General features: G+C 42.3%; 2 protein-coding genes and 1 long non-coding RNA gene across 8 annotated transcripts in view; 1 reads left to right on the top strand and 2 right to left on the bottom strand.

Annotated features, from left to right (window-relative positions):
- Positions 1 to 11,475, bottom strand: part of LOC109895421 (AT-rich interactive domain-containing protein 3B) — a 75,253-nt gene extending 63,778 nt beyond the window's left edge. Inside the window, exons 1-6 of one of the 3 annotated variants that reach the window (XM_031830858.1) lie at positions 11,212 to 11,474; positions 5,483 to 5,600; positions 5,259 to 5,352; positions 5,071 to 5,154; positions 4,581 to 4,632; positions 1,148 to 4,266 (exon numbers count right to left, since the gene is read on the bottom strand). In XM_031830858.1, the coding sequence (XP_031686718.1) occupies positions 1,148 to 1,183 (36 nt within the window). In that variant the 5' untranslated portion in view covers positions 1,184 to 4,266; positions 4,581 to 4,632; positions 5,071 to 5,154; ... (1 more) ...; positions 5,483 to 5,600; positions 11,212 to 11,474. Of the gene's footprint in view, positions 1 to 1,147; positions 4,267 to 4,580; positions 5,155 to 5,258; positions 5,353 to 5,482; positions 5,601 to 11,211 lie in introns of all 3 variants that reach the window. The other 2 variants (XM_031830857.1, XM_031830859.1) reach the window with 2 other exon arrangements.
- Positions 11,476 to 12,425: 950 nt separating this feature from the next.
- On the bottom strand, positions 12,426 to 17,929 carry LOC109895423 (cytochrome c oxidase subunit 5A, mitochondrial-like). The gene is made up of 5 exons (XM_020489085.1): positions 17,607 to 17,929; positions 16,527 to 16,643; positions 16,249 to 16,370; positions 13,612 to 13,736; positions 12,426 to 12,559 (listed from the first exon to the last, which is right to left on the bottom strand). Exons 1-4 carry the CDS (start codon positions 17,677 to 17,679, stop codon positions 13,623 to 13,625), a joined length of 426 nt encoding a protein of 141 aa, XP_020344674.1. The 5' UTR covers positions 17,680 to 17,929; the 3' UTR covers positions 12,426 to 12,559; positions 13,612 to 13,622.
- Positions 17,787 to 23,727, top strand: LOC109895424 (uncharacterized). 4 transcript variants are annotated; one of them, XR_002255990.2, is made up of 7 exons: positions 17,787 to 17,897; positions 22,065 to 22,160; positions 22,339 to 22,442; positions 22,551 to 22,653; positions 22,795 to 22,929; positions 23,042 to 23,149; positions 23,295 to 23,718. It is a non-coding gene; the product is annotated as an uncharacterized LOC109895424 (long non-coding RNA). The 4 variants fall into 4 exon arrangements; XR_002255989.2 differs by having other exon boundaries at positions 22,795 to 22,878; positions 23,295 to 23,717; XR_004210871.1 differs by having other exon boundaries at positions 22,795 to 23,149; positions 23,298 to 23,727.

Below are 23,727 nucleotides of genomic sequence, written 5' to 3'. Positions count from 1 at the left end.
TTCAGGATTAGACTTAGTACAGTAGGCTACAACAAACCATCCACTTCATGAGGATAACATGGGTAAGTTTCAACATGAGCACAATAGATGAGGGAAAGGCTAATTGACATTGAGGAAAGGGGAGAAGACACTGCAAAATACTGTTAATAAACAAACAACAACAACAAAAAGTACAAAGAAATGAAAGGATTGTATGGTATGCAATATCTGGTGCTACACGTGATTGTATCTAAAAGTACAGTAGTAAAATGCAGGACATATTTATACGTAGGTGTAGTATAGGAAAATGATACAATGTTCAGCACAGCTGCACATAATACAGAAGTTACAAGACCACGTTTCGTCCTGTAGATAGATCTACAGCATATTGCATTTATGATTCTTATTTGAAAAAAATGAATTCGAGTTAACGCATAACACTCAATTGAAATAGATATGCACCACTTTAAGAATGAGCTAAAACAATGTAAGCCATTGGATTTTAACAGAAACATCAGTAACAATAACAGCTTTGAAATAATTGTGAACCATGTAGCCTCGTACAGTTGTTTCTTATCATCAAAAAGGTGTCAATTTAGCTTAAATCCGAAACAATAAATCAACCCAGATGTATCCTACATTCAAAATTAACGTTAGATGATTGTTAAAGTTCGAATATAATTTTATCCAAAACACATAGGCCTACAGCCTCTTCTATTCGTGCAGTCAGTCAAAATTTGCCTTCCGGATGTATATGGCGAGGCTCCAGAAAACGTACATGAGTAAACAGCGTATAGGTTCGTAGCTGGCTACGCACATATACTCCCCCCCCCCCCCCCCCATCTAAATCATATTAGGGGAGCAGTTTACAGTGCATAAAAATATGCATGCATTTGATCTATTTTATTGGGTTACGCACTATACATTATTTATTTGCAGTAGGATGTATAACTGTAATTAAAACAGGACATTGGCAATGACGTACGCTGAACTATCAAAACCAAATATTAATAAGGATTTCCATTTTTTTTAAAGCGTTACTTTTTATAGGCTAAAAGCACGAGACTATATTGCTCTGCAAATAAATGTTCGCTACCTCGCTCCTATAGGCTATGACACAGCCGAGACCCAGCCAGGGCACAGCGCCAAACAGGGGGAAACAACTCACCATTTGTGCCTTGCTGCTACCGGAATTGTCCACCATCCCTCCTTCCTAGGTTATCCTTTTCCCTCTTCGCTGGCACGGTTTCAATCACTTGTAAACACAGAGAAATTGTGCATGCACGGGGGGGGGGGGGGGGGTAAATTTGTCCACCAGCAGATAGGTAGAATGTTGGCTGTGTAACTCTCAATTGTATCTTTCGCCACTTCTTTTTTTTTTATTTAGAGAAAGACGAACATGAAATATGGCCCGATCTCATATCTCGAAAAACTAGCCGTTGAGGTAACTCCCTTGACTCGATTTTCCTTCACTTGAATTACACCCCCCGTCTAGGCGTACAACATCATTAGGGCCCGCCCAGTGACAGCAACAAGTTCCAGAGTTCCAGCGCAGCGTTGGCTGAATAGTTACTATGCGTATGCAAATCTCATGAGAATGGCAATTTTATGAGAATGGCAACATTGTCCGTCCATGCAAACTAGAGCCTATTAAATAGTACATAATAGATCGCGTGTGGCCGTTATGCTGACAGGCGTTTTCCCTCAATACAATTCCATTTGACATGTGGATAACTTGCCTGTTGAATAATTAGCCGGCCCTACATTTTTGACAAACATTGATAATGCAAAGCTAAAATGATATAACTATTGAGGTACAGTACTAATGCAATTTATAATCCCAGATAAAAACTACTCCGCTGAGCGGTGAACTATAAAATAGCCTACAAAGACACATTTATACAGTGATGCATGTACGTAACGCAAGTAATGACAGCCTGTTAGCTACTTCCATCGCCATGAAATAATATTGTGACAACTCAATACTGCCCCCAAATGGATGGAAATGGTCTGGTACTATGGCCCCACAGTATGTGTGGTCTCTATGTTCAGTTAACGATCTATTTATTCCACATGTCAAACTCATTCCACGGAGCGCAGAATGTCTGTGGGTTTTCGCTCCTCCCTTGTACTTGATTGTGGGATTAAGGTCACTGATTAGTAAGTAACTACCCTCACCTGGTTGTCTAGGTCTTAACTGAAAGGTTAAAACAAAAACCAACAGCCCAGTTTGACACCCCTGATCTAACGTAACCAACCTGCTTTTATCAAGATGTCTTTCCAATATACCAGAATACTCATCATAAACATATTCTGCATCCTCAATGCTGTACATTCAAGCTCTTCTACATAACAAATATTTGACAGAGATTAGATTGACAGTACTCTGAATTCTGTGAAAATAACTTTCAATGGTGTAACATCCCCTCCAGCAAACCAGAAGAAAATTACAACAGGACGTGTGCATATTAATTATATTGAATATAGCAAAACAATCTTTATAATCAAATAAAAATAGTTTCCTATACATAATAACTCAAGTTAAAAAAAAAACATTTAGCACTCAGTAACACTTGGTATATTGTTTTAACTAGGATACTTAAGCAGATTGTCCCATTAGTTGCATAGTATAGGCGAGTGCAGTGTACTGACTGCACCAGTTGGTGTTGAGTGCAATGTTTATCTATCTAGCACACAGGTCAAGCACTCAATGGCTGCGTTTAAACAGGCAGCCCAATTCTGATATTCTTTCTGCTAAATTGGTCTTTGGACCAATCATGCCAGAACTTTCCACCGCAGCTCTTTTTCAAAGCTGATGTGATTGGTCAAAAGACCAATTAGTGAAAAAAATATCAGAATTGGGTCGCTTGTGTAAACACCGCCAGACTGACACACACTTCCACATTAAGTCTGCACTGATAAACAGCAACTAGCAAACACACTTATCTTTAGCCACACATGTAAGGGCTCGAGTGATGAGAATCACCCATTCTAATGCCTGACAACACAGACAGAATTCTTCAAAATGTTTAGTGTACTGACAATGTACTGCTTCATTTAAAAATCAGAAGATACCAAAATACTAACATACGGGTGGGTAAATTTACAATTTGCTGAGTGACATGCGAGTGAGAGTGATCCAAATGTAACAACAGGTAGGTGACTTGTCTGTTCAGATCGTCCCTGTAAGTATCCAGTAACTACTATATGTAGTAGGCAGAGGATCAAGTAGGTTATTGTGTACAGCATTGTCAGGAGGTAGTAGTTAACCTCAGTGACACCCTGACAAGATTGACCAGTTCTCATTGCTGTAACATTACAGTAAAAACAGTGCCATTTTGTAACCCTTTAACATAACCCTTTTTTTTAAAGCATTGAAAGGCAGACTGACATGAGTAAGTGCTAGTTTCCCTATACAATTTAAAGCATTAATTCACATACAAGTAAACCATGTAGTGTCAAAGCCACAGAGCAGGGTTTGAGGTTAGACCCAAGATTAATACCAAGGATTTGCAACAGAAACAGGGAATTTTAGGAAGATGTATTAAAAATGGCAATCAATATATCTAAAGTTAGGGAATGTTCAGGTTTGTTTTCAAAGGGCTTACTTTGAAAGGGAATTGGAGCAAGACAAGCTTGCGGAAAAACTTTAGCGTTCAAACCGCTCTAGGACATTTGCTGTATGCATATCAATGTTCTATGTTTAAATAGACCTGGGAGAGATATGCCAAAGAGGACAACAAGACAGTGACCTTCTCCATCAGGTGAATGAGTATAGTGCATGTCCAGAGATGAATCACCCTGCACCTGTCTATTCAGAGGGGCTGTAGCATGGTTAGCATTTCATCTAGATCCAAAATAACACAGAGGTCAACCTTTGGGGTGACAGAGAGCCCTGCTTGGACAGTGGCTAAGGCTTAGGATGACTTCAGTCCATAGTTAGGGTGTAGAGAGCACTGCAAAAACAGTGGCTAGGCGTTTAAAGTGTTAGGGGGGTTCCATGCTTAGACAGTGGTAGGGTTTGGGTAACAGGAGGCCTTCCTTGACTTAAACAGTGGCTAAGGTCAGGGTAACAGAGGTCCAGTCTTTAAACACAGAGCTGCAGGGTCAGCCAGGTCACAGCACTAAGTGCCCTCCTCACTGCACGGAGCACGACGGGGCCTCAGCGCAGCAGCAGGCTGAGGAACCCATGGCTTTAGGGGGAATGAGGTCCAGGTCCTCGTCGTCAGGGATCTCATCTAGCCGGTATCCATCCTGCAGCAGCTGCCTGCTCAGGTCTGGGTGTACCTGCACAGAGAGGTCAACAGGTCAGCCATGGAATGACAATTCAAAAAAGGTATGCGGACAGGAGGTGTAAGAAAAATGTGTGAGGAGAATATAAATTGTAGGTGGATTTCAGATTTAATTTTTTACATTGTATATACTTGTATTGAATCTTGTTTAAATATGAATAGATGTGCAGTTGACTATAAGGGCAAGTATTTTATATAAAAACTGAACCCTGTTCCTGATAGAGAGCACTGCTGCTCAACGAACAAGCCTTTCTATGTAGAAGCATGGTCTGAGTATAGTAAACACTCTTTCACACTGGGCACACTCACCTCGGCTGAAGAATATCCCGAGGAATACTGCTCGACATCTAGCTCATCATCACTGCAAGGTCAAGACAAGATAATGTCATTAGGAAAACTCTTAGGCTGGGATTCAATCCGATCTCAGATTTGGACAATGTGACAAAGGCATCACCACAGACCCTGATTCGATTCCAGGCTGAATCACATCCAGCTGTGATTGGGAGTCCCATAGGGCGGCACACAATTGGCCCAGCGTCGTCCGGGTTTGGCCGAGGTAGGCCGTCATTGTTAATAAGAATTTGTTCTGACTTGCCTGGTTAAATAAAAAACAATCTCTAAAGACCCTGTCTGCATTAAGTAGTGCCTTGCCAATAGTGTTTGCCAGAGAGAGTACTTAGCACCTCTGAACAGAGACCATAATTTGCACTGTCAGACATCCACCAGGGTGTGGTCCCTAAATCCCAGCGCGCCGAACGATTGGCAGATCAACATTCGGCGCCATATGTGTGTAGTTTACCTTTACCTGTCTGAATCCAATGCTACCAGTGTCTCTTCAGCATGCTGACTCAAAGCAGCATAGCCTTTGTTGAACTTCACACTTCTACAAGAGGAACAAGAGAAACCTGAATTGTAACAGCTCGAATACCTCAAATTCCATATTTGTAGGCGTCCAATGATACACACCTACAAACATACATCTCTTACCTCTTTCCTCCTTGCCTGGGCTGTTGCATCACTGGACCCCCTGAGGTAAGGCCTTTTTTCTTCATTGCTTTACGGGCCATCTCACGGTGTTTCTCTAAAGCCAGGATTCAGTCACATGCAGAAGAACACTTTAAATAAAAACATAGGCTATGACACTGAAACACTGAATCATCACAAGGCTTTAAACAGGAATTGTGTCAATCTAGGGCCAGGGATGTGCTTACGTAGTTTCATGTGAATGGCTGGGGCTTTGGACATGATGTAGGGTCCCCTCTTCTCCAAAGGTCTGATGCCCCCATCTGTAGTAGCCCTTGGTCTTGAGCTGCTGCCATCGCCCGGACCCTTGACATGTGAAAATCAGGAATGTATGAAATGTCATGGCGGATTCTGTTACAAATAGAGGATCCTTGGAAGACAACTACAGAAAACAGCCTTGCCCTTAATGCTGCTACACAACAACAAATTAGCCCTGCCATTAGCCTCTCATTTGACTCAAAAAGATAACTAGCCAAGTATATTGCCACCAATTTAGAAAATGATCAATTTTTAATAAATGTTTTGCTCCATGAAGTAATCCAACAATGTTTACGCCGCCATTTTGTCTATTTGAAATCTTCTCACATTGTTTGTCACAGGTGAGTGCCATCATGATCATGACACTTCCCAAAGTGCTGCATGTCATGATGGGACTCACCAGTGTCGCTCACCAGTGTCGCTTAATTGACAAGATGGTGGCATAAACATTGTTGGATTACTTCATGGAGAAAAACATTTATTTTAATAACTGAGCATTTTCAAAATTCAAACGAATCACCTGCAACTGGTCACACCCGAAGCAAGACCATAAAAAGTGTTATCAAATACAGGTTAGTTCAAATCTATGCTGGCGGTTTGTATAGGGCACCCAAAATATTTGGTTATATCATAAAATTACTAGTGTTCTGTTTGGATTCAGTCGTGTCATTAACTTTGTGAAACTCTTCCGTTTCAATTGCTACCATAGCTATGCTTTTCATATTTCTTCTGCAAGAAACATTTCAATTTAGCCATTTCCATATAGCAATGGAGGCTGCTGAGTGGAGGACGGCTCATAATAACGCTTGGAATCTGCCCGCTTTTATCCACTCAGAGACTAAGTCCCCAACCCAACCTCCACATCCTGAGTGATGCCCCCAGCCCGAGTCCGGCCGTCCCTGCTTGGACTCTGAGTGCCCCCAGCCTTGGGGGGAGGCCTCATCGTGCACCTGGCGACCTTTTGACTTCTACAGCGAGTCCCAACCTGACTGACAATCCCACCAGAAGACGGGCCTGGCGGATGGGCGCTACGGTATCGTTACGTTTAGGGGGGGATTCTGACTTAGAGGCGTTCAGTCATAATCCCACAGATGGTATCTTCGCATCACTGGCTCAGCCAAGCACGTACACCAAATGTCTGAACCTGCGGTTCCTCTCGTATTGAGCAGGATTACTATTTCAACAACATATCATCAGTAGGGTAAAACTAAACTGTCTCACGATGGTCCAAACTCTGCTCATGTTCCCCATTAGTGGGTGAACAATTCAACGCTTGGTGAATTCTGCTTCACAATGATAGGAAGAGCCGACATCGAAAGATCAAAAAGCGACATCGCTATGAACTTTTCATACTGAAAAATCAAGATCAAGCGAGCTTTTGCCCTCCCTAATAAGCTCACCTGCGTTACCGTTTGACAGGTGTACCGCCCCAGTCAAACTCCCCACCTGCCACTGTCCCTGGAGCGGGTCGCACCCGGCGCGAGCACCCAGGGCTCGCCTCCCCAAGTAAGTGAAAAAACGACTAGAGTAGTGGTATTTCACCGGCGGCAAAGGCCTCCCACTTATTCTACACCTCTCATGTCTCTTCACAGTGCCAGACTAGAGTCAAGCTCAACATGGTCTTCTTTCCCCGCTGATTCCATCAAGCCCGTTCCCTTGACTGTGGTTTTGCTAGACAGTAGGTAGGGACAGTGGGAATCTCGTTCCTACATTCATGCGCGTCACTAATTAGATGACAATGCATTTGGCTACCTCAAGAGAATATCAATTATGTCCCACCTTTTGTCCCTGCTTCATCGAATTTCCTTATTTTGACATGAGGGGGTCACAGCCACCCTGAAGGTGGATTGAGAGCGACCGCGAAGGCTAGCATGCTACGGTCAGATATCGTCAAAATGACATCCATTCGAGTAAAACCTGGTGGTATCATCAGAGGCTTTTCTATCTTACAAACTGGACATCAGTTGCCGCTACTAACCTTCTGCGGACTTTAATAGGGTTTTTACACCCAATCGAGAACCAAATAACCCTCGCAGTATCTAGCGGCACCATCGACCAACTTTACCAGCGCTTCATCGATATTCCTCACTTTGACATGAGGGGGTCACAGTCACTCCACGGGTGATTTGAGTGAGACTGCGACATTTGGGTAGGCTCCTTTGAATTTCATCAAGTTGACATTCAGTGATCCGTCACCAGTGGGAACCTAAGCTTCTTCCATCTGTTTTATTGTTCCGCAGCAAATCAATGGCCGTGGATGGTACTACCCACATCAAATGTAGGCCTCCCTCCCCAGACAAGCTGGAGATACCTTTCCCCACTTCGTAGGGCATGAGCCAGATCCATGCAATGCCCTATCACTGCATGGCCAATGGGTTTAGTCTCCGCCTCAAGTCTAGTGAGTGTAGAGGAGACCTCCCCACCTACAATGTATGGGGCCGGCAAGCGCCATAGCTGGTGAGATCTGCAAGAAGGTCCCGGATCGTGTCCAGAGTTGCCACCGCCAACCGCCGGACCCAACCTCCCCACCGGTCCGCCTTCAGCCGGCCAACGCACGAGAAACCATGAGATGGGCCGCACAACTAACTTCCAATGATGGCGAGAGGAGGGCCTCCCTAATCTTCTACATTTGCAGTCACTGTACATAGATTTTTCTATTGTGTCATTGACTGTATGTTTGTTTATGTGTAACTCTGTTGTTGTTTTTGTCGCACTGCTTTGCTTTATCTTGGCCAGGTCGCAGTTGGAAATGAGAACTTGTTCTCAACTGGCCTACCTGGTTAAATAAAGGTGGAATAAAAAGATAAAATAAAGGGCGACAAAGCGACTGCTCCCCCAGCCCCGCTTCGCACCCCAGCCCGACCGACCCAGCCCTAAGAGCCAATCCTTACACCGAAATTACAGATCTTTTTTGCCAACTTTTCTTACCTACATTGTTATAACATGCCAGAGGCTGTTCACCTTTGAGACCTGCTGTGGATATGGGTACGGCCCGGCGTGAGATTTACACCCTCGCCCCCAGATTTTCAAGGGGCAGGGAGAGCTCAACAGCCCCCGCCGAAACCACAAAGCTTTCCAGGGCTTGGGTCCCTCTCCTGGGGCGAACGCATTCCAGGCGCTCTGCCCTTCACAAAAAAAAAGATTACTCTCACCAGGGATCCCGCCAGTTTCTCCGGGACCGGTCCCATTACCGCACTGGATGCCTCGCGGCACCCGTCTCCGCCAGTCCGTGGACAAGTAGTTTGCGGTCAGTGTGTCACATTACTATTGAGCTATTGAAATTATAAAGTTTGAAAAACTAATGTAAAAACATGTGAGATGAAAATGGACAAACTAAAGTGTGTGCAATGTGTAGTTCTGCTGAGTGTACATTTTGAACCTTGTTTGAAGTCACTTGGTCACATGACCAAGGAGCTATTGAAAAAAGATATTGAAAAAATGTGCAATGTGTGTCAATGTCATCGGGTTAGCTAGAACCAGTTTTTAAAGTTTTAGGAGTAATGGTTAAAGAGCTATTGAAATTTGAAAAATTAGATTTGTCACTATGTTGACTGCCATCGATAAAAGACAGTACTGTGCAGCCGTCTTCATCGACCTCGCCAAGGCTTTCGACTCTGTCAATCACCATATTCTTATCGGCAGACTCAGTAGCCTCGGTTTTTCGGATGACTGCCTTGCCTGGTTCACCAATTACTTTGCAGACAGAGTTCAGTGTGTCAAATCGGAGGGCATGCTGTCCGGTCCTCTGGCAGTCTCTATGGGGGTGCCACAGGGTTCAATTCTCGGGCCGACTCTTTTCTCTGTGTATATCAATGATGTTGCTCTTGCTGCGGGCGATTCCCTGATCCACCTCTACGCAGACGACACCATTCTATATACTTTCGGCCCGTCTTTGGACACTGTGCTATCTAACCTCCAAACAAGCTTCAATGCCATACAACACTCCTTCCGTGGCCTCCAACTGCTCTTAAACGCTAGTAAAACCAAATGCATGCTTTTCAACCGGTCGCTGCCTGCACCTGCATGCCCGACTAGCATCACCACCCTGGATGGTTCCGACCTAGAATATGTGGACGTCTATAAGTACCTAGGTGTCTGGCTAGACTGCAAACTCTCCTTCCAGACTCATATCAAACATCTCCAATCGAAAATCAAATCAAGAGTCGGCTTTCTATTCCGCAACAAAGCCTCCTTCACTCAAGCCGCCAAGCTTACCCTAGTAAAACTGACTATCCTACCGATCCTCGACTTCGGCGATGTCATCTACAAAATGGCTTCCAACACTCTACTCAGCAAACTGGATGCAGTCTATCACAGTGCCATCCGTTTTGTCACTAAAGCACCTTATACTACCCACCACTGCGACTTGTATGCTCTAGTCGGCTGGCCCTCGCTACATATTCGTCGCCAGACCCACTGGCTCCAGGTCATCTACAAGTCTATGCTAGGTAAAGCTCCGCCTTATCTCAGCTCACTGGTCACGATGGCAACACCCATCCGTAGCACGCGCTCCAGCAGGTGTATCTCACTGATCATCCCTAAAGCCAACACCTCATTTGGCCGCCTTTCGTTCCAGTACTCTGCTGCCTGTGACTGGAACGAATTGCAAAAATCGCTGAAGTTGGAGACTTTCATCTCCCTCACCAACTTCAAACATCAGCTATCTGAGCAGCTAACCGATCGCTGCAGCTGTACATAGTCTATTGGTAAATAGCCCACCCTTTTCACCTACCTCATCCCCGTACTGTTTTTATTTATTTACTTTTCTGCTCTTCTGCACACCAATATCTCTACCTGTACATGACCATCTGATCTTTTATCACTCCAGTGTTAATCTGCAAAATTGTAATTATTTGCCTACCTCCTCATGCCTTTTGCACACATTGTATATAGACCCCCCCTTCGTTTTCTACTGTGTTATTGACTTGTTAATTGTTTACTCCATGTGTAACTCTTTGTTGTATGCTCACACTGCTATGCTTTATCTTGGCCAGGTCGCAGTTGCAAATGAGAACTTGTTCTCAACTAGCCTACCTGGTTAAATAAAGGTGAAATAAAAAAAATAAAAAAATAACTGCTGTTGGTGGAGGGAAGGAAAACTACAGGCGAATATCCAACCTGAATCTGGTTTACCTCGGTTGCAATATAGGCATATTCCCACGTTAACGGAATAGTTAAGATTATACAAGACGTTTTGAAAAAAAAAAAAAAAAACATATTGGTGTGTATTCTACGCAGTTGAACATACCCTCTTTTTAATATTTGTCAGTGAACCTAAACAAGTTGCTGGATAGGGCAAGTAGCCAAGCTGATAAGAGCGTTGGGCCATTAACAAAAAGGTCGCTGGTTCGAATGCCCGAGGCGACTAGGTGGAAAATATGTCGATGTGCCCTTGAGCAAGGCACTTATCCAGAGCAATTATGGGTAAGAGCGTCTTCTAAATGACAGATTTAAATAACGTTCTCAATATCTGGTGTACAATCTGTAACTAACATGGTTAACTTACAAACTTTGCTAACGTTAGCAGTAAACAGTGAATAACAAGCCAAGAAACGTTATACGCTGAGAGAATGGTAGCAAGGTTGGCTGTCATTTGAAAACAGTTGCCAGAAATCAGATTGCGTGTTATTGGTTAGCTAGCTAGCCAAAACATAGTTACCGGCGTCAAAACTTGGGATTCGGGCACAGCAGCAAGGAGAGTAACCCTCTCCTGTTCCTCCATAATGTTGTTCATGTTGGTGGGAATGTTCACGCTTTATACGCTAAAACAGGCATGTCGACTGTATTTCCAACCATCCATGAAAGGATGTCTTATCGCTGCTGTCTTTTCCTCCTGCTAGCTAGTCTAAGGACCACTTCCGCTTCCTGTCAACAGAAGCCTTGGACTACTTTCATCGTCCTTCCTTCCCCATGACATCAGAAGCCACAAGGTTGGAGAACTTCAGTGGTAGCAAACTTTCTGGTGATAGTGTTACCAATATCAAATTCTGTCTGATTATTGCAATATTCAACAAAAGGGGCCACCTAACAGGGCTAGTGCAAAATTACATTTTGGCTAGCACCTATTGATGAAGGTAACTTCTTCCCGGGGACCATTTTGTTAAGAGCCCCGACGCTTGCTCTTAACGTTAACATGGATCGCTTGCGGTAAAGTTTTGGAAATAAGGAACGTATGTTCATTCATAAGTGTTAAATTATTTTGAGAAAACAAAATGTTAAATTACCACACACCTTTAGGGTTAGTGTTCCCAAACGGCCGTATCACAGCACTTCAGGAAGACGACCACCAATGCTAATTAGCAATCTAGCATGTGTAACGTTGACGGAGGAAGCACGCAACATATGGCTATTTGCAAATCTGCTAGTTGATGTTAGTGTTTTAAGATTATTTCTCGGTAAAATGAAAGGGCCATATTTCGAAAACCGGTCTACAAGCAATCATTGACGTTTAACAGCCAGCCGTGGCGAAGTTAACCGCTGAACACCCTACACCACGGGAAGAAGGGTTTGAGAGCTTGTGCAAAACCTGACAGAATTACAATACCCCTCTGCATTGAATCAAAGTGAATGCTGACCAAACCCATTGTTGGAATTAATCCCTTTGTCCTCAACTTTCTTGAACTACCATTTTACATCAGTTTCGACCCAGCAGTGTTATGAGATGCATCAAAGTACATACTACTAGTTAGGTTACATGTTTGGGTCTGTCATATGTTCATGTAAACATAAGATTATGTTGTATATGTCAGTGGTCTGAAAAGCCCATAATTGATTTATTTGAGCAAAAGTTTGTTTGGAAATTGAACATTGACACCTTTTGAATTAATGGGTTACTACACACCAGTAAATCAAGCTTACCATTGAGACAGCAGCGTCAATAGATATTGCTTTATTAAATCCATAATTTTGTACACAACAGGAGAGTGGATTAAATCAACATCATACAGACACCAGGACAAGGCAGAGACTTGAAGAGAAGTGGTTCATCTCGTTGGCCACCAGATGACCTGAGTGGAAATGAAAAGGAAACATTTAATTAGTTGATTTAAAAATGAAGAGAACTGTGAAGGGCCCGAAGATGCAACATGCGTTTCCCAAAAGACCATGCAGAGAGAACATTCGCTTATCGTGTAGTTGAGGCATGTGTCAATACTGATAGGATCAAAAGAAAGGCAGCGCTGCTCTCAGGCCAGCTTTCTCCATTGACATCTTACCTTAAAGCTGCAGTATGTAACTTTCTGGGCGACCAGACCAAGTTCACATAGAAATGGGTTATAGATGTCACTCATTGAAAGCAAGCCTAAGATGCGGTAGATCTGTTATGTGCGCTATATCTATGCTTCCAGTTCTCAAGTTTAGTTTTAGTGTCTTGGTTTTGTACACCAGCTTCACATTGATATGGAAAAGTTATTTCAGAGCAGTACAATGATTCTCTACACAATGACTGCTTGTTTTATCCAACTGAAATTAGGCAAACTAGAATTTTAGCAACCAGGAAATGGAGGCGCGATTTTTCTGCACATTGCACCTTTAACATTACAATTATTCCACAATACTGACGCTGTATAAACTCCTAGAGATTATCACCTATGGCTGCTAATATTGAGGCAGCTTACCCTATAATGCACAAAATAAAACTCAATTGAATAAATATAACTAATTTAAATATAGGCCTATGTAGCCTATACTTTGGATAGGCTATTTGTCTTTTAATGCAGTCATCATCCTTTACTTGTTTAATATTTGCAGAGACATTGACAACTTTATTTGTATTCAACTTCGTTGTGAAGTTATGGGGTCACAGACAAACATCTTGATTCTATGTTTAGTGGGGATCTGTATAACATATTTAACGATGCACTTCGCTGTTCTACAAATGGTCTGAGGCAGTTGGTAAATAACATGCGTTTAAGTGCAACTTTAGGAACTAAGGTTTTGGGACACGGCTCAGAGATTTAACAATGCTCCTACAAAGGTTGTAACAATGAACTTATTAGCCTTAAGATGCTTTTGAGAAACTGGGCCCAGAGCATTCACTTTTCAATGTGTAAGCACTCACCCAGAGGATGTCTATAATTTGTCCATGCCCAGATCCTCAGGTGTGGAGATACCCAGCTCAATCAGAGTGGGCTGCAGTTCTTGAATCAGGTATGGGTAGATATCTTTGTGGGGGCCAGATTTGTCCTGTTACAGAGAGAGGATGATGAAGTTCACCATAGGGAATATTTCAAAAAAGGCATACAGGTTGAATATTGTGTACCATTCTATACGTTTCCTAAAATACTAATATGTGAATAAATTCAAAGGAAATTCAATAAATTATTTTACATGTTAAACCCAATTTCACAAAAAAGTGACATATACAGAACAAAAATAAACACTAAGTGAAGTGTTGGTCCCATGAGCTGAAATAAGATCCCAGAAATGTTCCATATGCACAAAGTGTATTTTTCTCAAATGTTTACATTTTGTTAGTGAGCATTTCTCCTTTGCCAAGATAATCCATCCACCGGACAGTTGTGGCATATCAAGAAACTGATTAAACAGCATGATCGTTACAGGTGCACCTTGTGCTGGGGACAAAAGGCCACTCAAATGTGCAGTGTTGTCACAACACAATGCCACTGATGTCTCAAGTTGAGGGAGCATGATATTGGCATGCTGAATGCAGGAATGTCAACCAGAGCTGCCAGAAAATGTAATGTTAATTTCTCTATATACAGTGGGGCAAAAAAAAAAATTCGCCAACCACCAATTGTGCAAGTTCTCCCATTTAAAAGGATGAGGCCTGTAATTTATCATAGGTACACTTCAACTATGACAGACAAAATGAGAATATCCAGAAAATCACATTGTAGGATTTTTAATGAATTTATTTGCAAATTATGGTGGAAAATAAAATAAGTCTGATTTGCTGGGCCTATGCCCACCCATATTGTGCCCATGCCGAGTCATGTGAAATCCATAGATTAGGACCTAATTTCCTTATATGAACTGTAACTCGTTAAATGTTGCGTTAAGTATAGCATAAAAATAGATTATGCTGTGAGCCTTCCAGCTAGTCTAGTTAAATAAAAGGGTTAGGGTTAGTTGGCTATGTTGAAAGGGTGAGGAATTGGTACACCTACTAATTAAGGAGTTTGACTGTTCTTTTTGTACAGCAAGGTGGCTCATATGAAGATTAAAGTCTGCTTACACCAAATACAAGAAATAGCCCAAACCCTAAAAGTCAATAGTATGCATATTTCAGAGGAACCAGTTTTCAAAGCTACTGGAATATTCAAAAATGTGCTTTTGGTGGATTTGTCTGAATGGAAGTCATTTAAATTTATGCTCAGCCATCTGTATATTTTTCTAATTTAACCATCTGGAACAAAAACACCTACTGAATAAGATAAAGGTGCTGTAACGTGTAGAATGTCTAACCCATGTGGAAGCTAGGTGAATTGCAATAGGCCCACCTAATTAGAATGAGTTCTCCCCCACAAAAGGGAATATATTTTTATATTTTTATGGACATTTTCAGAAATTACAATGGAAAAATTCTACATGTAGCTCCTTTAACCAAATGGCATAAATTGAAATGTAAAGAGATTTTCCATTTTAACATATGATATAAAAGCAGCGAGTATATCCACACTTATGTAGTTCTGTCCTTGAGCGGTTCTTGACTACTAATGTTCTGTATTGTGTCATGTTGTGTGGACCCTAGGTAGAGTAGCTGCTGCTACAGCTAATGGGGATCCTAATACAGTGCAGTCGGAAAGTATTCAGAACCCTTGACATTTTTCAATTACATTAGTCTTAAGACCCCCCTAATCTACATGCAATACCCCATAATGGCAAAGCAAAAACAGGTTTTTACAAATGTTTGGGTTTATCTGTCTGTGTGTGTGTGTGTGTATATATATATATATATATATATATATATATAAAAAAAGTGTGTGTATACACACACACACACACATTTACATAAGTATTCAGACCCTTTACTCAGTACTTTGTTGAAACACCTTTGGCAGTGATTACAGCCTCGAGTCTTCTTGGGTATGAAGCGACAAGCTTGGCATACCTGTATTTGGGGAGTTTCTCCCATTCCTCTTTGCAGATCCTCTCGAGTTCTGTCAGGTTGGATGGGGAGCGTCGCTGCACATCTACTTTCAGGTCTCTCCAGAGATGTTCGAACAGGTTCAAGTCTGGGCGCTGGCTGGGCTACTCAAGGACATTCAGAGACTTGTCCCGAAGCCAAGTACAATTCCTTCGACCTCATGGCTTGGTTTGACATGCACTGTCAACTATGTGACCTTACATAGGCCGGTGTGTGTGCTTTTCCAAATCATGTCCAATCAATTGAATTTACCACAGGTGGACTCCAATCAAGTTATAGAAACATCAAGGATGATCATTGGAAGGAAAGATGAGCTCAATTTCAAGTCTCATAGCAAAGGGTCTGAATAGGTATGTTTTATTAGTACATTTGCAGAAACATTTAAACCTGTTTTCGCTTTGTCATTATTGTGTGTAGATTGAGGGGGGAAATAATTTAATCAATTTTAGAATAAGGCCAACATTACAATGTGGGAAAAGTCAAGGGGTCTGAACACTTCCCGACTGCACTGTAAAATACCAAAAATACAGTTTATTTTATTGAGATATGACTTCACTAGAAGTCAGTAGGGGAAGCTGTGTAGCTCACCTTGACTGCCTCGAGGATGCGGATGGCACTGGCCAAGTCATTCAACCTTCGGCAAGCACGAAGAGCTGAGTCGAGGATTTTGGCTTCAGGTACCAGGTCGTAGCCAATTAATGTGTTCATGCCTATGGGATGTGGAATGGGATTCAAGCATACTGTTAACCTTTTTTTAAAATTTTTATCCGGCTATCCGTTAAGTCTCCAACTCAAGGACTGAAAAAAAAATGACAGACCGGTCAGCAGAAGTACAAACTTATTTTCAATCATCTTTAGAAGATCACCTTTCTTCAGCTCCCAGGCATCAATGTCTGGCTTGCTGAAATAAGTGACCCAACGGGCATCGAACTCCTCATCTGTCTCCACCTTGGCATGGGAGTAGCATCGGGAGGCCAAAGGAGCTGCAACATAGAAAATAAACTAATTCTAGATTATATAGGTCAAGGACTATTCGTAGATGCTTGACTGAAGAAAAAAAAACACACCCTTCCATTCTCATGAAAAAGCAGGTGAGCCATAACCTACACCTTCTGTCAGACATGTCATCTCACTACCAGATGATTTCAAATAAGATTTGTGCAGCCCAGTATGTTCTGAGTACTTTGCCTGTGTACTACACTAAGATCTATTCTAGGGGAAACTGACCTTTAACATATAAATGCATAATTGCAATATCCCCTTAGCTTGCATGGAAGGAATGTATATTTACAGCAATCTGGTTAACTGGGCCAGGAGGTCAATGACAAGACACTCAGTTTATTTTCACAGCACAAATCTAGCCATAACTGAGTGTACAGATCAAGAGCAGTCGATGGTGTAGGACATGACCATACACTGGTTTGACCGCAAGGTCTAGAATTGCTGCGCATTGTTGTGCACTTGTGATTCCCTCGAAAAACTGAAGCGTGGGTCATCACAAGGACACATGCTAAAGTTTACTAGCTGTCTCATGGAATCTATAAATTTACACTGGATATGACAAATTTATGAACGTGATGACACTACACTAAGGGCACCAATAAATGTTACTTTAAATCAAATGAAAATCAATGTCACCCTGACGCAAACAGTCCCATTGACTTAGCTTTAAGCTAGCTACATACAGCGAATACCATCTATGTGTAGGACCACAATACACAATTTAACAGTTTGTGACTTAATATACTTACCGCAATGCATTGAATTAGCCTAATAGTGTAAACTATGTCGAGTTTTGTGAGACTACCTTAACGTTACATACCATTTACGACTAACGTTAGCTAGCTTTCTGGCTATTTGCGATGGACAACTGGCTAACACGAAAGGCAAACAATTGTATAAATTGAATAAATAGACAATTTAATAGGCTTTGCCGTCAGTCTTACCCGAGTAACATGGTCGTATCCGCGCTAAACTCCGTACCCCTGAGGTTGAAAGTCGAACAACGGCTCTGAACATCTTGCCGACCGGTGAGAATCAGTGGCTAACGGTGTCGTATGCTAAGGAACAGATTCAGAGGGACATCGAAAAGGGAAGCAATTGCGTCTGCGCAAAACCGCAGGGCCTACGTGCTAGGAGACAACCGTGAGAGTGAGGTAGGCTGTTAGTCTCACCTTGAAGGTCTATCAACAACTGCCAGTTGGAAATAAATGCATACAATGCACATATACCTTAAGGTAATGCATTCATATAATTACACACTACTATGGTGGTCTTAACCTCTTTTTAGCTAGGCTACATTACCCACTGAACGCAGCTCTAGGCTGGGTTTCCCAAAAGCATCGTAGCACTTCTCTTAATTCTATAGAAACCAAATGGACGAAAGATTATTTTAGGGCTACGATGCTTTTGGGAAACAGCCCAGGTTGACACACCGCCTGCCTGAACTGAGACCAAATAAAACTTGACAGAATAACCAATAACCATTTCACCCCTTAAACTACAGCACGCTTTAACCCATTTACTTATCATATAAATATAGATCTTATTGCAAAACATGTGCACTGTGTAACTTTAATACACAAAAAGCATGATTAATAGAGTGAAACTAGCGGCAGAAAACAAATGGTTGGCATGCCAAAAAACGGTAGATTGTTCATGGGCCCTGTTAGCCCTTAATCATGACTTGGTTAGATTACATTACATACAAATCATTGGATGAAGCAAGGGGGAATTTTGTTAAGAGTTGTGAAGCTAGGTCTGAACATTAAAGGAAAATTCCACCCAAAACTATTTTGGTATGCGTAATTAGTCCATTGTTGAGTCCCAACATGCTTTGCTTGTCAACAATGGACTAATGAAACAAATGCCAAAATACAGTTTCTAGGTGAAGTTTTCTTTTTAACAAGGAAACCCCTATGGGACTCCCGAGTGGCGCAACGATATAAAGCTCTGCATCTCAGTGCTAGAGGCGTCACTATAGACCCTGGTTCAATTCCCGGCTGTATCACAACCGGCCGTGATTGGGAGTCCCATAGGGCGGCGCACAATTGGCCCAGCGTCGTTAGTGTTTGGCAGGGGTAGGCCGTCATTGTAAATAATAATTAAATAAAAAACATTTAAACAATGCATTGCTTGCAGTATGGTTTGGGAAGTATACAAACTCTCTTTCCAATCAGTGAGAAATCATTTTCGAAAAACAAGGTTAAATTGATACACACCTTTTTATAGTGTTAGTGTTCCCAGACGGCCATATGTCCATGTTACTGCGCTTGTGTACGGAAACAGGGAAGAAAGATTGGACGACCTTTGCTAATTAGCTATCTGCCTCTCTGAACACCTTGTGTGAACGGACAGCCTGGTCTCATTGACTAGAGGTAAAATAGTACATCAAATCCGGGACACTCTAATTAGTATATGTTACGTTTGGTATGTTTACCTGAGACAAAAGGTTACTTAAGGCAAACGAAAGGAGGATGGGTTTAGGATTTGAGCTAATTAGCAACTAGTTAGCATGTTAGCTAACCTTAACTCTAACGCCTAGCTAAGGTTACTGTTAGCTACCAAACAAATTTTAATTTGTAACATATCATACAAATTTCAATTTGTAACATATCATATGAAATGTAAGGTCCTTGGACTAAGGAGTAACGTTAGAGTCCAATATTGGGCTTGGGAAGTTCTAGTTCTATTCAGTGTTGCCAAATTAGCGACCATATCGCTATATTTAGCGAGTATTTAGACCCCTCTAGCGACACATTTTCAAAAAAAATCGACTAGCGACAAATCTAGTGACTTTTGAAGACTGACGTGAAAGCACACATCGTTCTTACTTTTCTCAATGAGCAGCGGGTGCTGCCGTGGGCCCCACCCCTGTCCCAAAGCACTCACAGGTGGCCCAGTCCTCACACAGCAGTCAGAGCAGGAGATGTCCAGACTGCAAATGAATCGCGCATGCGGGAAGCCGCCGCTGGCCGATGTAAATGTAAAATGTTCTTTGTCTAAAATAAATCACTGCATTTGACTCACACAGCCTCAGTCACTTACCTTGTCCATTGTGTGTGTGTCTCTCTGTGACATATTCTAAACATCTAGCTGGCTAGCTCATCATGTCTCAGTCTAAACTGTACACTCAAAAATACAGAAAGGAGTGGGAATCAAACCCTGAATTCAAAGGCTGGTTGAAGCCATTTATTGGAGATGATACACGGGCATACTGCCTGTATTGTAAGGCTGATTTCTACGCCAAACTTGTATGTAAAAAAAAAAACACATGACAACTCAAAAACATACTCAAATAAAGGCAAAGCCTTCTAACAGTTCCAACCAAAACAAGCTGCCATTTATGGTTAAAAAAATTACTCTGCAAAAAAGGCTGAGGCCACCATGACATTAGCTATCACTGAACACTGTTCCATGCTGGCATGTGATCACATTGGAGAAGCATGTAGAGCTGCTTTCTCAGACTCCACTGCTGCTACCCACTTCAAAATGCACAGGACAAAGTGCACATAAATGATTAATGGTGTTCTAGCACCATACTTTCTGAAAAAGTTGGTCGCAGGTGTGGGTGACCAGGGTTTCAGCATCCTCCTCGATGAGTCCACGGAAGTAAGTGTTTCTAAGTACCTGGGGGTTGTGATAAGGTACTTTAGTGACACCAAGCAGACAATAGTATCAACATTTCTGGGGCTTGTTGAGTTGGAGGGAGGAGATGCTAAATCTATGCCTGTGCTGTTGTGGCTTTCCTCGAGAAGCGTTGTCTTAAAAAAGAGAAACTCCTGGGGATAGGGACTGACAATGCCTCTGTTCTGACGGGGATTAACAATGGGGTCCATAAAGTGCTAAAGGAGTATGGCCTCAAATATCTGGTTCTTATTCGCTGTGTGTGCCACTCTCTGCAGCTTGCAGTAAGTCATGCTTCCAATGACGCCATCTCCCGTAGTGTGGAGTACTTGGTACGAGAGACTTATAACTGGTTTTCAGTGTCTCCAAAGCGCAGGGAGGCCTACAAGGCCATATATGAGACCATCAACTGTGGGGGGAAACCTTTACAGATAACCAGGGTGTGTACCACACGTTGGCTCTCCATTGAACCCGTGGTTTCACGCATTTTGGACCAGTGGGAGGAGCTTAGGCTGTATTTCGCAGTCACCAAGTCCAGTGAACACTGCTACATGGCTGAGGTTTTATACTCCATGACAGTGATCCTCAAAACATATTGTATATTACTTTTTTGAAGTCAGTGCTGGATGAGGTACAGTAGTGCTGGGTGAGGTACAGTTGGCCATCAAGGCTTTTGAGGGAGAGCTAGTAGATCCTCTTAAGCTACTTGACAGCTTGGTTAGCCTGATCAAGTCTGTGAGCAGCAGGGTGCTGAATCCACTGGCAAATGTTGATGTACTCAAAGGGCCATTAGATGGATACATCAGTCCCAAACCGTACCTTGGTTACCTTTTGGAGTCTAAGGCAGCTGAGCTCCACCTTGCGCCTGAGGATGAAACAATGTCCAAAAGCGGTGAGTAGCCTTCACCATCCCCATCACTAATGAGTTGAGGGTGAGACTGCCAGACAACATCGAAGCATTGCAGTACATGTAAGTTTTCAATGTGGAGGAAACTCTAAAGCACAATAAGAGCCCTGGAGAAATAGAAAAAAATAGCCAAGCTCATTGGCTACTCCCCTACAGAGATAGACAAGATTGTCCAGCAATGGCGTGCCATCCATCTTAGTAAATCGAATGAGACAAAAACACACTGGGCTTCTGGAGTGAGATTTGGAAGTTCAGGGATGCAGCTGATATCAACCCGTTTCAAGAACTTGCCATGGCTGCTGTGTCTGTGTTGTCCTTGCCATGGCTGCTGTGTCTGTGTTGTCCTTTCCATGGCTGCTGTGTCTGTGTTGTCATTGCCACACTCGAATGCTGAAGTCGAGAGAGTATTCAGCCAGAATAGATGTAAAAAGCAAACTTAGAAATCAGAAGTCCTTGCAGACCCTTAACTCCATCCTGTACATTCGATATGGACTGAAACTGTCTGGTGAGGCTTGCTATGAGCACCAGCTGCCTGATAATGTTTTGCAGCTTTTTGGCACATCACCTGCTTACTCATTTAAGTCAGCTCCATCAGTTGCTGAACCTGCCATAGAGAGCCTTGACCAAAATGACGATGACCCACTCTTTCTGTGAGCCAGCACAGCCTGTGTGTGGAGGGGGTATGGAGAAGAAAATAAACTGAACTAGCCAGACTAGTTACCATCATTTTCTCACATTGCCATTGACAGTTTTTTATATTGTCTCTTTTTGGTCCATTTAGATTGTTATTGTAGATTGTATACAAAGACATTTTAAAAATTGTCATATCAGAGAGCACACAATGTTTCAATATATCACTTTTTTCCTAAAGGTCAGTATCCTGTCTAGCATGCCAGAAGTTTGAGAAGGCAAAGACTGGCACCGGAGTTGAAGCCCATCAAAGTTGTTTCAACATGGCACATGATCGGTAAGTGATCCAATTAAAATTTTGCCCTGATAAGTTGTTTTGTAATGGTTACTTTATTTGGCAGTTCAATATCATAGAATGTGTGTGTCAGTATCCTTACAATTACAAAAATCTGCACACTGTATGACAGATATGGGTAAGAATAAGGTCATCTTCTCTCTAACATTTTAAATGTTAGGGGTGGACCTCATCGGACCCTTCACGAAATCCAGGAATGGCATCAGCTGGTGTCTGACGGTGACCGATCACTTTACCAAGTCAGTGGAGGCGATACCCATTAAGGTCAGTAAAGGAAGAGTACGTGCTTAACTCTCAATTCCCTTCTGTAACCCATTAAAAAGGGTGCTTGAAACCAAAAATACATTTTTGTTTTGTATGATACCCATCAAGGACGAGACTAGCGAGGCCACCTCCAAGGCGATGGTGGACACCCACAGTTCTCCTGAGGTCATGACTTTGGTCTCCTGACTGAGGTCATGAACGGTGGAACAAGGTACGGATGTTATAGGTTATGTTCTGCCACCAATGGTTTGTTTTATTTATTTTTTACAATTTGTTTTCCATGGTACATAATCAGACATATTTCAATATCTTACATTGTCAATAGATATCGCTTTCTTACCCCCTCCTCCAGGTTTGGGAAATGGACCAACCAGACCCTCAAGACTGCCATGGGCAAGCCCCTTGATACCAGGAAGGGTGGGAGAACAACCTGAAGGTAATTCTCTTTGCACACAACAGCAGACGGGAGCCGCAGCTGTTGACTGAGGTAAACAATGCAATTGTATATACAATTATTGCATATACTGTAGTATTTCAAATTTGTGGTTGACTTAGTGTTGTTGTTTGTCTATTGCTATTTTTGTATAACGATCTTTCAGACCACTGAAACCCCACCTGAAGTGGGGGAAGTTGTCAAACCAGATCAGAACGCCTTCGAGGACCACCTTCAGGCACGGACTGAGAAGGAAGTGGAGGTTTTTGACCAGGTAAATATGATTACCTGCTGTTAATTAATTTTTTTAACACTGCACTAATCCATCAAATTTTCTCACAGTGAAGTGTAACCTGTGTGTTTGCTTGTTTACGTCTGTCTCCTACCCTGTTCCTTTTAACTCTGCTCCTGTTCTCCAGCAGCTAGAGGTTCTGCCCAACACCCAGACGTGGACCCACCTGATGTCCCCCATTACCAACCATCCTCCAACTTTTCTTTACATCATCTACACTGTTGTTGTCATTATCCGCTAAGAAAGTTTCCTTGCTCTATCATACTGGACACATAATATGTGAGATACACAGATGAACTAAAAACACTAGCACTGTAAACACACAGAACAAAGAGAGCAGCAGTGCCTGGACTTTGCCGTCTCCCTCTTCAAGTCCCCCTTCTGAGACTGGCTGCCTGTTGAGAACAAGTCACAGACAGAATTCCACACACCAGAATTCAGTATTTTAGTCTATGATTGCCATATAAGTGTACAGAAAATCTGTGAAAATAAATGAATGACACAACTGTACCAAAAACTATCAAAGTTTGTATTCAAATCTTAAATATTGCCAGGTTGGT

The sequence above is a fragment of the Oncorhynchus kisutch genome, linkage group LG8 (assembly GCF_002021735.2).
Source record: "Oncorhynchus kisutch isolate 150728-3 linkage group LG8, Okis_V2, whole genome shotgun sequence".
NCBI lineage: Eukaryota > Metazoa > Chordata > Actinopteri > Salmoniformes > Salmonidae > Oncorhynchus > Oncorhynchus kisutch.
Note: the sequence above shows the minus strand (reverse complement) of the source record. Positions and strands in the feature narration are given on the sequence as shown.